At 31.8% G+C, this 18115-nt stretch overlaps 4 protein-coding genes across 4 annotated transcripts; 3 read left to right on the forward strand and 1 right to left on the reverse strand.

Moving 5' to 3' along the window:
* The first annotated feature begins 889 nt into the window (after positions 1–889).
* Positions 890–5897, forward strand: LOC114162605 (histone acetyltransferase of the MYST family 1). Its single transcript, XM_028046551.2, has 8 exons — positions 890–1198; positions 2380–2468; positions 2938–3000; positions 3534–3743; positions 4383–4451; positions 4958–5119; positions 5198–5291; positions 5390–5897. Exons 1-8 carry the CDS (start codon positions 961–963, stop codon positions 5734–5736), a joined length of 1272 nt encoding a protein of 423 aa, XP_027902352.1. The 5' UTR covers positions 890–960; the 3' UTR covers positions 5737–5897.
* A 1528-nt stretch (positions 5898–7425) lies between these two features.
* LOC114163221 (large ribosomal subunit protein uL5-like) lies at positions 7426–9376 on the forward strand. Its single transcript, XM_028047438.2, has 5 exons — positions 7426–7582; positions 7684–7791; positions 7885–7927; positions 8534–8729; positions 9055–9376. The coding sequence occupies exons 1-5, from the start codon at positions 7466–7468 to the stop codon at positions 9245–9247; spliced, it is 657 nt and encodes a 218-aa protein (XP_027903239.1). The 5' UTR covers positions 7426–7465; the 3' UTR covers positions 9248–9376.
* A 1196-nt stretch (positions 9377–10572) lies between these two features.
* On the forward strand, positions 10573–13166 carry LOC114179338 (uncharacterized). Its single transcript, XM_028065659.2, has 2 exons — positions 10573–10777; positions 12070–13166. Exons 1-2 carry the CDS (start codon positions 10639–10641, stop codon positions 13038–13040), a joined length of 1110 nt encoding a protein of 369 aa, XP_027921460.2. The 5' UTR covers positions 10573–10638; the 3' UTR covers positions 13041–13166.
* Positions 13167–13975: 809 nt separating this feature from the next.
* On the reverse strand, positions 13976–17699 carry LOC114180345 (G-type lectin S-receptor-like serine/threonine-protein kinase At4g27290). The gene is made up of 7 exons (XM_028066645.2): positions 16176–17699; positions 15969–16088; positions 15640–15800; positions 15352–15562; positions 15019–15256; positions 14454–14604; positions 13976–14372 (listed from the first exon to the last, which is right to left on the reverse strand). The coding sequence occupies exons 1-7, from the start codon at positions 17548–17550 to the stop codon at positions 14064–14066; spliced, it is 2565 nt and encodes an 854-aa protein (XP_027922446.2). The 5' UTR covers positions 17551–17699; the 3' UTR covers positions 13976–14063.
* Positions 17700–18115: the final 416 nt, after the last annotated feature.

Raw genomic sequence — 18115 nt, forward strand, 5'->3', positions numbered from 1 at the left:
AATATTTGTGATTGTTAAACCATGATCAAAACTAGTGTGTAAACAAAGAAAACAATCATTTAAAAAGAAACTATTTTTCGAGTCCAGATTGTTGGTTGATTTCTTTTCATTGTCCCTCTGCTAAATTGTCAAATACATTTATGTTGGTATATTAGCAACAGATTTTATATATTTGAAAGCATTAAAAACAGTATAAAAGATCCAGAATCGAAATTCTTATTTTACAACAATGATGTTTTTATTATGTAAAATAATTGTATCGAAATTAGAATCTATTATAATTAATAACTATAACAATAATAATAATACTGCTGGGAAAATGGAATTAATAATAATAAAGAAAAAAGTATGTTTTACCACTTTTAAAAATCAAACTTACAATTAAAATTTTCTTTGTTATGAAAATGAGTGTTTTAAGTAAAAAAACCCTTTCAATTCAATTTTTCCAAACGTATTTTCAAAATTATATTTAAAAATCAATTGAAAAAAGACATTTAAGAAAGTTATCTTCCAAATAAGTAATCCAAAATGGAACTTTCATTATTCTGAAAATGAAGGAACAATTATCATTAAAAAAAAAAAAGGAATCCTAGGAAGAAGAAGCATGCAAAACTTTTATCTTTGAACAAATTCTTCCTACAAAGTTGAAAAGCATAGGACATCGAAGTATATTTTTACGTAATATTTCCTAAATCACTTTTCTTTTTCCTTTTTATGTTTATAATACTTGTTAAATTTATATTTTACTCTTTTTAAATAAGAGATTTTTACATAATTTAGGATATTTTAATGATCACAAATAAAAATAATACAAGGATATTGTAATAGTTGTTTATTTTAAATTTAAATTATATTACCATTATTTATGAGACAGCTAAAAAACAACACTATATTCCTGCAGTTTTTTCAGTTCGTCTTTCAGCACATCTTCCTGCGGTTTTCAGCTCATCTTTCTCTCCCATGGGTTCGATCGATACCCCAACCGCCAACGGCAACGGAAAATCGCCGCCCTTCGACGGCGCGGAGACGGCGCTGGAGTCCAACACGTCGAAGCGGCGAAGATCGTCGGTGCTCCCTCTGGAGGTCGGCACGCGCGTCATGTGCCGGTGGAGGGACGGCAAGTACCATCCCGTGAAGGTCATCGAACGGCGGAAGGTTCACAACGCCGATTACGAGTATTACGTCCATTACACCGAGTGTAAGACCTCTAGTCCTTTGTTCTGTTTCTCGATTTTAATGAATAGAGTGAACGGTTAGGGTTTCGGTTTCGAGGATTGGTTGGTTGGCTGGGATGTGTGTTGATTTTGGGTTTGTTTGGTTGTAATTTTAATTGGTTTCGTATGGCCTTTTTTTTCGAGTTAACGGGGAGTATTGTGTCGGTGGCTTTGAGTGTAATTGGTGTCTTATTTCGGATAAGGTTCACTGCGAAAATGGTGTGAATACCAGTGAAGCTTTGCAAGAACTTAGATTGTTGTGAATTTGGTACTGTCGGGAGTGAAGAGTGTTTCTTATTTTAGGTTTTGTTTTACGGAACGAGAAGTTGCATGTTGAAGAGAAAGGAATCATCTGTGTGTGTGTGGCGCTTTTTTCGCAATTAGGGCTGCGCAGGGAAGCCATTGTTGGAGGAAAAAGTGAAAGTTAAACAAAGTAAAATAGAGAGGAAAAAAGTATAATACTTCCGTTATTGAAGAAGCTGAATATTAGTTACAACATACTCTATTTATAGAGTAATTAGGTATACACACTAACCGACAAACTCTTGAATTAATTACAACAGTCATAACTGGTTTTCTGGATACCAAGAAGTGTAATAGAATTAGGGTTTTAATGGCTCTTTTATAGCAGCATAGTGTTGTGCAGCTGCTCCACCTACTATAGGGGTCCCCGTAACGGAGAGTTTTAGTGTAGTTGCTGTGGTAGACTAAAGAGCGGGTTGAATAGTGGCAGAAGTGGCACTATGTGTTTATTCCTAAAGCATGCCATGAACAGAGAGGCATTTTGGTTCATAATTTTGGGATCTCAGTTATACAAATGAAATCTAGAAAAAAACTTGAATTGATAATTGATGGTCTCTTTCTAAGAAACTTGGATTTGACTTTGGTTGGCATTTACTTGTATGTTTTGTTTAGGAAACCTTTGACATTTTATTGTTAATTATTAATGTCATTAATTTTGATATATTTTTATCATTCTTGAGAATCGAAGCAATGTTCTATATACAAATTTCAAAATAGTGGCTATCCTAATATAGCGTTTTGGGAGCTGGCTTCTACATGTCGCGAGCTGGGATTTAAAACACTGGCAGGCAGGGATGATGATAAAATGCTCAATGCTTAGCCTTATCGTAGTTCTTTTAACCTGTTCCTTTTCCTTTGGCAGTCAATAGAAGGCTTGATGAGTGGGTTAAGCTTGAACAGCTTGATCTTGATTCAGTGGAGGCTGTTGTGGATGAGAAAGTGGAGGAGAAGGTAATGAATATATACTCCAAATTGTATATTGCAGCATTTTTTTAGACCTCATCAATTTAATTTTTGCAGATGATGGGAATTTCCAAGGAAAAAATGATAATGTAGTCCAGACATCTGTTTGTTGCTTTACAAACACAACTTTATCTTTTTCCACTAGATGGGACTGGTTACATGGAACAAATGATGCCATTGAGTTTTATTTAAAGCCCTGGTTTTATAATATTTAAAACAGACATATTTTCTTTTTAAGGGTTTCTCCTTTTGGTGGGACCTGGTAGTAGCAAAAAAAAAAAAGATATGTGGAATTAAATATAAGTTTGTAGTCACTTCACTTGTACTGGCCATTCTTCAATTTAATATTTTGAATGGTGTTGACTTTCTTGGTTATGTTATGTCTGTCTCTTTTTTCAAGATTTGGTCTCGCTTTGTGACTGGACTCATTTACAAAATTGCAAGTATGGTTTTTTAGGGTGCGACTGGCTTGAAGATGACACGCCATCAAAAGAGGAAGATTGATGAGACACATGTAGAGGTAGAGTTATTACTTTTTCAGTTACATTTTCATTGTATGCTGTTGGGCACAAATACACACCACAGAACGTATGCTATACTTTTACTTCTCTTATGCATATACTTCAACAGTGTGTAGGCGCTATTTTGGCATAAAATAAATTGAATGCTATACACTGTTAAGTTTGCACTTGCACTACACTTTGTCTGTACCGTTCTATTTGAATATCTTATCAATATTTGAGTATTACTTCAAATTGATGCCTAACAGTGTGTTCCCAATTGCTAATACTCTAAGACGCCTTATTATGCATAGTGCTTCCAAAACACTAACCATGTTTGCATGAGTATCTCTAATGGTAAGATTGAAGTTGTATGAAGCATGTAATTGTGATTATGATGACATTTTGTTGGAGCTGGGTAGTGATCATTGCTTTCTTGTGCATGAAAGTTGAAACCAATATATTCTACTGGTGGTCTGATCTGATTATTTCTGCTTCAACTCTCAAATTTGTTCATTGTTTTTTAATGTGTATATGTATTATTAAATTATAGGGACATGAGGAGCTTGATGCTGCCAGTTTGCGAGAACATGAGGAATTTACAAAAGTGAAAAATATAGCTACTATTGAGCTTGGAAGATATGAGATTGAGACATGGTACTTCTCCCCCTTCCCTCCAGAATACAATGACTGTTTGAAGCTGTTCTTTTGTGAGTTTTGCCTCAATTTCATGAAGCGCAAAGAACAGCTTCAGAGGCATATGGTGAGCTGTGACTGAAAAAGTCCTTTCACTTTATATTTCTTTGTTTTGTGTTTTCCATCTTTTTGTTTGTTTGAGCAAAGAATAAATACTAGCTGATAGCTTTCTGTAAACAATCTAAGGCACTGAAACTATGGGGAATGTTTGTTCTCCAAAAAAATTCCTATTACCAATTTTACTACGATTGTCCTCCTTATTGCAGTAATAGTACAAAAACGGCTTAGTTTTTAGTGATCATAATATGCTTATTTTTCTTTGAAGTTCTATATGGGATTCCAAACAATCTGATATTTTTCTATGGGATTCCAAACAATCTGATATTTTGTATTCTTTTTTATTTGAAATTTACTCATACTAAGGATTGCACTTTTAATCATTTAGTCATCTTTAAAATTTATTTCTTCTTTCCACTTATTTGAAAATGAATCTTTTTGATTGAAATGAGTGTTTTTAGTTTCTTTATCACTTGAAAATTTATAAAATAGTATTAGATGAAATAGTCTATAAAACTCATCTGCTAGTATTATTCTTGGGTCTCCCTTGGGCCCCCATAAACTTGAAGAAAGATGCCAGTTTTGTATACCCAATGCCGATCACTTAAGCACCATTTTCATTGCTAACGTTGGCTTCCTGTTCATGCAGAGGAAGTGCGATCTGAAGCACCCCCCTGGTGATGAGATATACAGAAGTGGCACACTGTCAATGTTTGAGGTACATTTTTGCCACTGTTTTCAATATCACAAATTCCTCCTTTTTTTTTTCATCAGTACCCATTCCATCATCTTCAACTTTTTTAGTTCAAAATTAAGTTTTTTCTTTTTGTCACTTATCTTTAAATCTTTTTACAATGAATACTCACAATTTGTTTATAAAAATTCATTATCTTCCTTTGATTCGGGTAGAGTTCTTTTTCAAAAACATTGATGGTTGCCCAAGTTTCTGCGGCTTCCTAACCTGATGAGCACCAGCTCTCCAATATTTTTTTTATTTAATTAAAAGAAAATAGGTGATTTTGTTTTGAAATAGTTAAATGAGTGCAAGTTAAAAAATCTCAAATATTGGAAATTCTTTCGATTTAGAAAATGACAGTTGTTTTGTTTTGCTGGCAGTTGCAAGTTGCAATAGTTATCTGAACATTTTTTATTATTAGTCCTTGATTATTATGGAAGTTTGAATTTATTATTGTTATTTTTAATTAGTATTATATCTGAAAACAGGTTGATGGAAAGAAGAACAAGGTTTATGGGCAGAATCTTTGCTATTTGGCGAAGTTATTTCTTGATCACAAGACCCTCTATTATGATGTAGATCTGTTTCTGTTCTATGTTTTGTGCGAATGTGATGATCGAGGGTGTCACATGGTTGGCTATTTCTCCAAGGTAAAATATTACAATGCTGTGATTATTTGTTGATGTGTTGAGTTTGATATTTTTGATGTTAACCTTTTACTTGTGAAGGAAAAACATTCGGAGGAATCTTACAATTTGGCATGTATCCTGACCCTTCCACCTTACCAAAGGAAAGGCTATGGAAAATTTCTAATTGCTTTCTGTAAGTGTAAGATCTGTTTTTGTATAAAAAATTTAGCAGTGCATAGAGTGAGTAAATGTGACTGAAATTGGTTGAAATTTGAATGAATGATTGAAAAGCATATGAACTGTCGAAGAAAGAGGGGAAAGTTGGGACACCTGAAAGACCCCTATCAGACCTTGGACTGCTAAGCTACAGAGGATATTGGACGAGAGTTCTGTTGGACATTCTGAAGAAGCACAAGGGCAACATTTCTATCAAGGAACTCAGTGATATGACTGCCATTAAAGCTGAAGATATATTAACCACCCTTCAGAGTCTTGAATTGATTCAATACAGGAAAGGTCAACATGTTATCTGTGCTGATCCCAAAGTCTTGGATCGCCATCTTAAAGCTGCTGGCAGGGGTGGCCTCGATGTTGATGTTTCCAAATTGATCTGGACTCCTTATAAAGAACAGAGTTGATCCATCAATCACACATTCTACCTTTGTGTATAGTGAGAATCAGAATAGTTGTAACTGTAACTCTAGTGTAGGTACATGCTTGTATTATTGCTCTTTTACTATCTCTTTCCACCTATCTTTCTAATCGTCAATGCTAGAAGCAAAATTTTATTTTATTATAATGAGATTGCTGATAGTAAAATCTTTAAAATGAAGTTGAAATTTTAAATTAGTTTACTCTTGTTCACTGTAATCTAAAAGATAAAATCTGCTCACAAGGGATACCTCTTACAATTAAATTATTAATATCAAAGTTGAATATGTGTTGTTTCTCTTTTTCATTTTGGAAAAAATAAATTATTATTTTTTTCTTCATCTAGATACCTATTTTTCAAAAATAAAGTTTAAAACTATAAAATAAACATAGTTACTAAAAAGGAAATTATCATATCACAAGGGACACATCTAATTGAACAACTAAATAATTAACATTAAGTTGAATTTATGTTGTTTCTCCTTTATCATGTTGAAAAAAATAAATTTTTTTTTCTCTTCTTCTATTTACCTATTTAAAAAAAAAAGTTTAAGATTATAAAATAAATTATCAAAATCTGATTAAAGATGAGAAGTATTTACTAAGAGAGAAACTATCACAATTAAATCACGTTTATGAAATGACATATAGAATAATTTTTTTATATTTCTAAGAAAAAATTTTCTTCAACAACGAAATAAAAAAGAAAAAGAAAATAATTAATTTGTATTTAATTTTCTATTTTTCTTAAAAAAAAACAAAAAAGAGAGGTAAATGAAAGGTGATAGAAGCAATGAAAAACTTAAGAAACAAGGAGTGAAAAAAAAAATCTTAGTCAACTTTTATATTTTTAATTTTTTTTTAATTTTTAATTTTATTATTTATTAATATTAAAGAAATAAAATCCTACCTAATTTAACATTTTTAAATTTTTCTATTATTTCAACACACATAATTTAAAATTTGAGAGACAGAACGTCTCGTAGAAACCAATCAACTCTTTTTAACAAAAGATCTTTACTTTTCGTATTTTAAACTCAATTTTTAATTTTCACAACTTTTTATAAATGTGTTTTAGTTGACATCAATTTTAAATATAATAAATTATTTAAAATAGAAGAAGGTCAATGCAATTATTTAAAACATAAAGCAAAGGAATGTTCATTCAAAAATTTGTTTTATTAAAATAAAAGAAATTAGTATCTGCCAGCGACAACACACGTGTACTATTAGAGTGTTTATATTTTTTAATTTTAAAAAAAATTAAATTAAGATTAATAATAAAGATATAATTATTTTTAAAAAGTTGTTAAATGTAAAATAAAAGAAATAAGATATGTATAATTTTTTTTAAATAATAGTTTAAAATAAATAAAAAAAGGTTTTGATAACAACAGTTAAAAATAAATTATTTATAAAATAATTAAAGATAAAATTGGTATTATGAGACGTGGACAAAAAAGAAATTTATAGATTTTATATTTATAGAGAGCTGTTTCTCTTGTCGGAAAAAAAATAAGTGTAATTTTTGCTTAATTTATAAATATTTAATAATTTTAAAAATGACATTTTACAATAATAAAGACACACGAGTAAGAGAGAAAGATAAAAAAAGAAGACAACACTAGTATTTTTATGGGCTTTATTGTGCTAGATCCAGCATTCCCTTGTGGGCCTTTGGGCCATCACTGCGATCGGGCCCGATGGAGTCCATGAATGAAAAACCCTAGTCACCTTCTTCCCATTCGTTCGCATATTAGTATCGTTCCTTCACTCTGCCGCTGCAAAAGCACTACTCTCTGCGCGGGATTCCACACCATTCCGTCAACAATGGTGAGCTCAAAATCTCTTCCTCTTTTCTTCCATTGCACTTCTTTCTATCTATCTTCTCAAACCAATTCAACTACTCTCTCATTTGCTTTTCGTTTTCGCAGGCCTCCGAGAAGAAACTCTCCAATCCGATGCGAGAAATCAAAGTGCAGAAACTCGTCCTCAACATCTCCGTCGGCGAGAGCGGCGATCGTCTCACTCGCGCTGCCAAGGCACTGATTTTTTATATTTTTTTAATTTTGTAATATTATTATAATGTTTTTCATCTTCTCTTATGCTCTCTTGTCTTCTCTCTTTCTACTTAGGTGCTCGAACAACTCAGTGGCCAAACCCCTGTTTTCTCCAAAGGTATTATCAGTGTTCATATTTTTGCAATTGTTGAATCTCTGGTTTTGTATTTTGATGTAATTGTTGAGATAAAAAAAATAATCAGAGTAATGCAGATTCTTACGGTCAAAGTCCTCCATGCCACTGAATACTGCATACTTTTGAACAAAAACAAACTTGGGGGTGAGATGTTTGATTATAATAAGATAAAATCAAGGCGTGTAAATAATTTGTAATTATTTTATTCGAGTAATTTTGTTTGTAATTTTTAAAGAGTTTAAACACAAATTTTGATCAATCATGAAGTTTTTCATAATTTGAAGAATTGAAACAATTTTTTTAAAAAAGAAACTTTCATTTAGTGTTTTAGATAGTTTTGTGTTGGCATTTATTAAATTAGAATTGGATTTTCACTTCAGTGGTTAGCTGTAGCAAATGTCAGTGTTCGTGGTTCTGTGCAATTAAACTTTGGTGAAACTCTAATTTGGATAGAAAAACAGTTCCAAAAGTTCCTAAAGAACTACATTTGAGTTTTATCTGTATTATTATGGTTATGACTTTGTTTCTTTGGCAATTGTGGAAGCCGTGCTGTTTGAGTTTGATGAATTGATTGATTGGATATTGCAGCAAGGTACACTGTGCGTTCCTTTGGGATTAGAAGAAACGAGAAGATCGCGTGCTATGTGACGGTGCGGGGTGACAAGGCGATGCAGCTTTTGGAAAGTGGTTTGAAGGTGAAGGAGTACGAGCTTCTGAGGAGGAACTTCAGCGACACTGGCTGCTTTGGCTTCGGCATTCAGGAGCACATTGATTTGGGAATCAAGTAATTTTCTCATTATGAATAACATAACTGCTTGCTCATAATATTTACACACCAATTTCATTTTCTGAGTTTATGTAGTATGTTGTAAGTAATTTCTTACAGTTTAAATGATTGAACTTGTCTTACCCTGCTGAATTTATGTGATTCATGTAGCTGACTTCAGAATATATTATTTCCCTTTAATTGAAAACCTGATATTTCTATCTTATTTCCATTTTTCCTTTGTAACACAACTTGTGTCACATTATCTTCTGTTGAAAATATGGTATTTTCATCTTCTTGTCCATGATTTCCCTCTGTATTATAACGTGTGTGCATCACTCAGGTATGATCCTTCTACTGGTATTTACGGAATGGATTTCTTTGTTGTTTTGGAGCGTCCTGGCTATCGCGTTGGACGACGCCGTCGATGCAAGTCTCGTGTTGGAATCCAGCACCGTGTGACAAAGGACGATGCCATGAAGTGGTTCCAAGTTAAATATGAAGGTGTCATCCTAAACAAGTCCCAGAATATTTAGTTTTTATCAGCAACTGTTGTTCATTACCCTTTCTTGTTCTTTTTTTCAATTATTAGTGCCGGATCTTATTTTTACAAGTCACTAGCTGTTTGACAATTTTTTTTCAATATCATTAAATTTTGACATCTATATTTACCATCCGGATGAAATTGAATTGCATGTGTAATGTTTTAATATTTTAGCTTCATTTGATCTTGCTATTGTAGTTTTCGAGTTCCTGTCACTATTTGGTAGTGGAAGATTAGGACCACCAACATTTTCTTTTCCTTCATCTCTGTTAAATATTTCTAACTTCCAATTTTGAATTTTGTTCTTTAAATTACTATATCGGCTACTCATTATTTTATACAATAAATTATTTTATCTCTGACGCAGTGTTCTAAACAAATTAATTTATTGACTCTTGTACTATATACCCTAAGAAAAATATTAACCTGATGCATGATTAGATGATAGAATAGAAGTTTACCTTAATACACTAACAGTGCATATCTAGTATATTAATTTCAATTTTATTTTAATGAAGACTTTTTTATTTTGGTTCTCTAATATTGTAAATTAGTTTTTTTAAAATGTGATTATTTTGTGTTGAAGAAAATAATCAAGTAATTATTCAAAATCGTGTACAGTAATGCTATGATATAATGCAGCTCGTAACAAAAATTGGTAAGATTTTTGAGATAAAATTTATTGTTTATCTTAAAATAAATATTATAGACAAAAACAATTTTAAATTTGTGGAAGTTGAAAATTAAAGAAACCTCTTCGAAAGGAATTAAAATCACAAGTTAATGCTTTTAGGACTACGAAACTGATTCTTAATTTTACAAAAAAAAAAACAAATAAAATGTTTTATAACGACTAATATTAAGACTTTCTTATTTTTAAGGAATTAAAAATATGTTGTAGTCTATATTATAATTGGCAAATGTTTTACTGATTAAGCAGGACGATACACATAATTAAGAAAAATAGATGACAAAAAATGAGGATGAGAATTAAAACGTTGGTTGGAGTACTTTAAAAGTATTTAGGTAGAAAACTTGACCTAAAAGAAAGAAAGAAAAGGAAGCATAGAGATAAAAAAATGAAAGTGTTTTCTTCATGTGAACCTAAAAGCCTTATAATTTTTCACGTTCTGCATTGTTCTGTAAGTGTAGAGGAAAAACAAAGAACAACTGCTTTATTTGGGAAAGAAGTTATGCTTCAAGTTCCGTAGGCAGCGAAAGGAAAATCCAACCCTAATACATTAACAAACCAAACTACACAAAAAGGAATAGTCTCTTCAACAAGAAAACCAAGTGTGTGTATATAAATTCAATTCCATAACCTACATATGCAGAAGAACCCTATCTCAAACATTTGTAAGATTGAAAGCTAAGTGTGAAATCATGGCTTCTGGAGCAAGAACACCAAGATCAAGAACAACAAGAACACAAGCTTCCATTCGTCCTTTCTATGAAACCTTTGAGCCCAAGTCTGAGATGAAGGAAAATAAAAATGCATATCTTCTTCATATTTATCTTCCTGGTCAGTGCTTTTCATTGTCTTTCTTCAAACAGTTTTTGATTAACGCTATTTTAATATCATTTTTTTACCTCCATTTAAAATTACTTTTCACCACTATTTTTTCTCTTTTTTTAAAAATAAATTTTATCCCGTCAAATGGTAAAAACTAATATTAAATAACCTTTTACCTTCTTCTTTTTTATTGTTCTGTTTGAATCTATACATTAATAAAATTACATCTGAGTGTAAATAATGATGTTAGGAATTAAATATTAGGAGGGGCAATATAAATCTTTTTAGTCACTTTGTATATACTACTTTATATATATAATATTCATCTGTGTAGTTCGGGATAGCAACAATTGAATAATAACTATCGACTTTTTAAATTAATTATAAATACTTAAACGACACAATATTACATGATAACCATATAATCAAGATTCATTACTGGATTTTTTTTATGTACTTTGTTTTTTTTTTCTGGATTTAAAAGTTTACAACGAAAAAAAAAACCAGGTTTCACAAAAAGTGGTAGTTGTAAATTGGCAAACATTTGTTAAAAATTTTATTTCATAAAATCGTAATTTAATATGTAAAAACGTTTTAAACTATTTATTTAATTTCTATTCTCTATATACTTCAAATTTAAATTTAACTATTGAATTATGTTTAGGATTTATATGCGTTGTTTATCAAAATATTTGTAGCAAACAATAAAACACAACTTAGATCAGATAGATTTATAAACTATACTATACCATAACTATAATAAATTCTGAACTTAGCAATTGTTCATATAATCTCTCTCTTTCACATACACAGATATAAAAGTTATATCATAATTCTCACACATCACACGTATAATTCTTACACATCACACGTGTGACATGCATGCAATTTTAAAGGTTCTCCTACACAAAATTAAGGTTTAATTAGTCGAATGATACCTATTTTTATTTAGATGTATGAGTTTGATACCCGCTTTTAAAACTATGTTAATTGAGTCTCACTTTTAAAAATATGTCTCAATTAAGTTCTTTTCAACAAAAAATTATTAAGACCGTTAACTGTATTGATATTTTAAATGACTTAAAAATTAAGTATTAATATTTATATTAAAATTTAGTGATAAAAGTCATGAATTAAATTAACGGTTTTAATAATTTTTGTCTGAGAAAGACATAATTAAAACACTTTCACAAAAGTTAGGATTAGATTGACATACCACTGATACATTTTAACGAAAGTGAATATTATCCGACTAATTAAGCCTAAAATTAACGTATATGATTGTCTTCCGCATTCTGCAGGTTTTGTAAAGGAGAAGATAAAGATAAACTTTATGAGATCTTCTCGAGTGGTGAAGGTGACAGGAGAACGATCATTGGGAGGCAACAGAATAAGCAATTTCGAGAAAACATATTCTGTTCCTGAAGATTGCGAAGTGGAGAAACTTCAAGGTAAGTATGAACTCGGAACTCTCACTGTTACAATGCCAAAGAAACCCATTAACAATAATGCTTCACAAGTTTCACCCAAATCATCACAACAAGAAACACCTCCAACTCCATTACTCAGTAGTTCCTCAGAAAAACCAGTGCTTGATCAACCAAACCCTAAAGAAGTAGCCATGCCTCCAAAATCTCCAATGGAACAAGGAGAAAAATCTATGAGAGATAGGTCACCAAGGCCAAAAACTGTTCAAGAGGAAGCCATGGTGAAACCCTCACCACTTTTTGCTTCAACCCCAGTGAAGGAAACAGGTAAATCTCAAAAGGGTCAAGAGGAAACTGAGCCAAAACTCACATCAGTGGGTGATGATGACAGAAGAATAATAGAACACGAGAAGGAGGAGGAAAAAAAGCAAAATGACATTGCAACGTATATAGAAAAAGTGAAGAAGAGAATGCATGAAAAGGAAGATAAAGTTGGTTTGAATAGTCTTGAAGAGAAAATGAAGTTAGGTCAAAGATACATTAACCACGATGAGGTTTGGAAAGGAGCAGAAATAATGAAGACTAGGGCAAAAGAAAGTGCAGAGAAGGGAAAAGAAAGCATTGAGAAAGGAAAGAGAAAAGAAGATGATGAGATGAAGACATTAGAGAAAGGAATAATAAGAGAAGTGGTTGCTTCTGCTAAAGAGGTAGTAACGAAAATTGGAGAAGGAAAGTTGAATGAAGAAGAAAAGCCTTTGGTTGCAAACATGGGTGCTGCAATTCTTGTGATTATGGCTTTCGGAGCTTATGTGACTTACAAGTTCACATCTTCTACCAAAGCATGAAATTAATGAAACTGCTTCTGCTCATCTTGGAAAGTGTAATAGAAGTGATGATAATGGTGAATGTATGAGAATGATATATATGAGATTTGAGACCTTTTTAGTTTACTTGTTTTACAAAAGAATTACGTACATTGGATATTGGCAAAAGCAAAATGAATATAAGATGTATACTTTTTAATGTTAAAAAAGGTTTGAATTCTTCAAAAGGATTACATAGATATATATCCTTTTAAGAAAAGGATCGTTACAATTGAGTTATATAAGAAAAGTATCCTTAAGGTAAAATAATTAATCAATATATATGAACTAACAAATGGAAACTGATTTTTTTTTTCGTGATTTCTTCATGTTTATGCATAAATCTCCCATTTCTTCTTCTACTTAGTAAAAATTATAGCAATTTTATCATTTTGTTTTCTTAACAAGCGTGTATAATATTTACCATGAAAGCACTTTTTGGTAATGTAAATCATGCCATGAAGAATAAATCATGAGCTTTTAAATTTACTTAAAAGCTTTTTATTTCTCCTAGTTTCCACTAACAATAAGTTTTAAATATATATTACATAGAAGTAATTTTACTATTACTAGTTTCTCCTTTTAATTTTTTTTATACACTTGCTGTAGGTATTATGTAAATATGTAGATAACAATACTACATTATTTATGAAAATGAATTGAATCCTTATATTGTTAGAATCAACAGTAATAAATGGCTATATATAGTTGGACCTCTTACTGTACCGGTTTTGTACGGACCCAAAACAATATAGTTGGACGAAATTGCAAAAATGTCATTTCTTCCTGATAGACTTCGGTTATACTATAACCGAGACTTATAAAACGATGTAAAATGTTAAATTTGTACTAGTGTACGGCATAAGTAAATACATTAACAAACTCAACCGAAATCATTAATCTATTACATGAAAGTCTAATAACTTAAAAATCAATATACTTCATTAGAATAAAAGTGAAACATACATTGGTATTAGATTCATATGTAATGTAAGGAATAAAAGATTATCTAGCATCCACCAGTGAAATAGACAATTCATTCACTGAAAAAGATATTAATTTTTCAGTAGAAGATTCTACTTCACTAGGGATCACTCTTTCTATCAAGAAACCAGGTTCCTTTGGTTCAGCTAAAATAGTTTCATTGGTCAACATAACAACCACAGATGCCATGTTTGGTCTATCATTGGGATGATGTTGTAGACATAAAAGACCAACTTGAATGCAACGCAACACTTCTGATACAACGTACGACTCTTCTAAAGAAGTATCAACCAATTTTGTTGGATCATTCTCTTTCCACAATTTCCAAGCCTGTGTCAATATAAAACTAATTGTTACATACATTTCATTAAATTTTATGTGTATATATGTGTAATTAATTTTGTTACTTACATGTCCAATGAGATTATAAGTGTCACTTGTATATGTAACTCCTTTGTTTTTCTTTCCACTCACAATCTCTAACAATAGTATACCAAAACTGAATACATCGGATTTTATGGAGAATAAACCATCAATCGCATATTCTGGTGCCATATAACCACTGCAAAAAAATAATAATAATAATCACAAAATGTTAATTTGAAAAGTTCATTTTTATAACAAAAACTATTTTTAATTCCTAAACTTGGACACGAAATTATAATTCTTTTTTGTCCTAAATGTTGATACATTTCATAAACTTAAAAAATGAATAATTATAATCTTTTTAACCCAACAACATTAAATATTTTTATGTATTAAATGACATTCTAGACTACCATTTAAGTAGAAATGTTCAAATGGGGGTAAACAAGTCAAACGTTAGCCTAAAATATCATTTAACACGTAAAAAATAATTAACTTAATTGGGTTGAGAAGATTATATTTATTCTTTTTTAATGTTTGAGGACCAAATTGTATCAGAGTTTGAGAATAATTAACCCTTATAATATATATTGTAGTGAAACATACTTACTATGTTCCAACCACTCTTTTTGTATTCCCTTCAATTTGATCATCTCCACAAAGTCGTGCTAAGCCAAAATCTGAAATTTTTGGGTTCATGTCATAATCTAGCAAAATATTACTTGCTTTCAGATCTCTATGTATGATCCTTAGTCTAGAATCTTGATGTAGATAAAGAAGTCCACGAGCAATTGCACATATGATGTTGAAGCGTTTCGACCAATCTAAAAGTTTACTTTGAGTTGAATCTGTTGATGATATCCATTTTCTTGGTCAGCATTTTCTTTTCAAAATGAAATATAAAATAAATCAAATAATTAACAAAGTTCATAATGATACCAACCGAAAAGAAATGAATCTAAGCTTCTGTTGGGCATATATTCATATATTAACATTTTCTCTTCTTCTTGAATGCAACAACCAAGAACCTTAACAAGATTTCGATGTTGAAGTTTTGCACACAATATAACTTCATTCTTGAATTCTTTGATCCCTTGAGATGAACCCCTTGAGAGTCTTTTGATGGCAATATCTCTTCCATCCCGGAGTGTACCCTAAATTTTATAATTATTATATAATTTGTTGATTAATAAATAAATTAGGGTTTTTCTTAATAACAAATTTTTCATACCTTATATACCGGTCCAAAACCACCTTCTCCAAGTTTGTTGTCTTCCGAGAAGCCATTGGTGGCATTGAATATCAAAGCGAGGTCGAACAAAGGAAGCTCAAAATCTTGGTTTTCTTCATCGTCTTCGGTTGATACAATATTTTGTGTGCCGTGTTCATTTCCTACATAAACATATAGAAAGAACATTAAAAATACAAATCCAAAGCTTTGACTTAAGGTTTTATTTACTGGGACCATTTTGGATAAGTTTTTCATAAAAAAAAAAATAGAACAAAAATAAAATTGTCTTTTTTTCAAATATTAAAATGGTGTTTGAATAAGAAACTTACCTTTTTGCTTTCTTTTTCTCATGTAAATACATAAGAAGACAACAAGTAGCAAAACAGTGACCGACGACACAATTGGAATCGTAATTACTAAAACCCTTTTTCTTGTATCTTCATCTGAACCTGCACTCGTCAAATTTCATGTGTATGATGATGAAGCAGATACAACAATTCTAATATTTAGAACAAGAAAACATACAACATAGTTACCTGAAACAGCCATTCGAATGTATATGTCTTGTTGGCTTGCTTGAACCAATTTCAAATCAACAAGATCACCAAACCAAATGGCACAACCACTTCCACCTTCCCTTATGTCCAAGTTTGAATAAGCCATGCAAGAACAGTTTTTCAAGCATTGAATTCTACAATCTTCAAGAGACATGTTTCCATAAGTCCAAGAACTTCTCGTATCAGGAACCTTCATCGAAGCAAATCTCCGAAAACCATCTTGGTTTTTCACCCGACAACTCCAAGGTTCACTACGAACACATCCTTGTGACCAGTCGAAAGTGTTCCAATTCTGGTGAGATTTTGGTCGAAACCCTTCCAAACACTGGCAAATCGGTGTCTCATTAACCATGCAATTTCCATTTGGACCACATGTGTTATAAGGATCACAATCATCTCTGGGAACAGACTCATAAACCCTCCAGGTTTTGTTCTCAGGAATCCATGTAATGCGTTGGCGATGAAGAAGGGTTTGGTTCAAGTAAGTTATTGAGATCACAGACTTGTTCCTGAGAGAGTATGAGTAGTAAACCTCATCTGAATCATTCACGAATTTGGTGTCAACAATTGGAGTGATTCTCAACACTGGTTGGCCACTGAACCCTGCTCCATTCCAAGGTCCACTCCTATGATACTCAACCGAACCTTTCTTCAGAACCAATTCAGGGTAACTACTAAGGAGCATACCCCAAGTTAGGTTCCCTGAAGATGGATCATCCCAACTCTTCCATGCCCTTAACTTCCTTTCAATACCCTTTTTAAGGTCCAATCCAAGCTTCATTCCTGGCAAGAGAGTATCACAAGGGTAGTCAAAGCTTTGCCACAAAAAGTTTCCTTCTTTCTCGTTGTTGTTGTTGCTGTTGCTGTTACTATTTTTGTTGTTGTTCCCTTCTTTAACTACCAAGTTTGCAGTGTCTAAGAGCTGCACTATGGGACTCAACAGAGGTTGAGTTGTGAGTGATGTCATGTTTGTTGACCAGACAGTTTCATTGTTGTTGTCGAGAAGTACCATGTTTCCTTCATTGGTGATGGTTAACATGTTGTTGCTGTTGCTGTTGTTGCTGCTTTTGATTGGATTGTCACGGTTGGCAACCCAGACAATGGTTTTGACTGGGATGATTTTGTACCATATTCCTATGTAGCGGTTTGTGGAACTACCGGGACTGAAGAACCCTAACTCAAAGGTTCCATCTTTGGAAACTAAGGTGCTGCCATCATCATGAAGTGGCTGAGATTGAGTGATGGTGTCTGATGCCGCGGAAGATTGAGAGAAGAAGACTAATAGTAGCTTGAAAATGGTGATAGCAAGCATGAATGGATGAGTTCCCATTTTTTGTGTGAATTGGTGGTGCATTCAACAGGCACAAATGGTGAAATATATATGTGTATGTGAAAGGTGAGTTGACCAGAGATGTGGTGGTCAATGGAAGTTTTCATCCATGGTGGTGGTCAATGGACGGCACCAGAGTGATATAGTGTTATCCGGATACGAAAACGGGTACACATACGATACGGACACTATACAGTTAAATTGAAAAATTATAAGATATGAGACACAACATTTATATACATGTTAAGTTTGAAACGGTCAACTAATACAAAAATAATCTAATTTATTTATCTAATATTCAATATGCAAAAAGTTGTGATAATATAAAATTTGTGTTCTTGTCAAAATTATATCAAAGATAAAAAAAATATATTTTAAATTAGACATAACATGTCTTATAAATATAGCACACGTGTCGAACACATAACACAACATTTATAAGACGTGTCGCAACGTCATAATATAATACATTATTTGTCAGTGAAGAGGAAGTTGATAAAAACAAAAGGGGGTTTTATTTTATGTAAAACAAATTTCAAGCCATCTTTGTTGATCACAGACACTGTTGCTGGGTCAAATGATAGAACAG

Source organism: Vigna unguiculata, chromosome 1 (genome assembly GCF_037176805.1).
Source record: "Vigna unguiculata cultivar grain cowpea cultivar isolate G323 ecotype 2 chromosome 1, ASM3717680v1, whole genome shotgun sequence".
Classification (NCBI taxonomy): domain Eukaryota; kingdom Viridiplantae; phylum Streptophyta; class Magnoliopsida; order Fabales; family Fabaceae; genus Vigna; species Vigna unguiculata.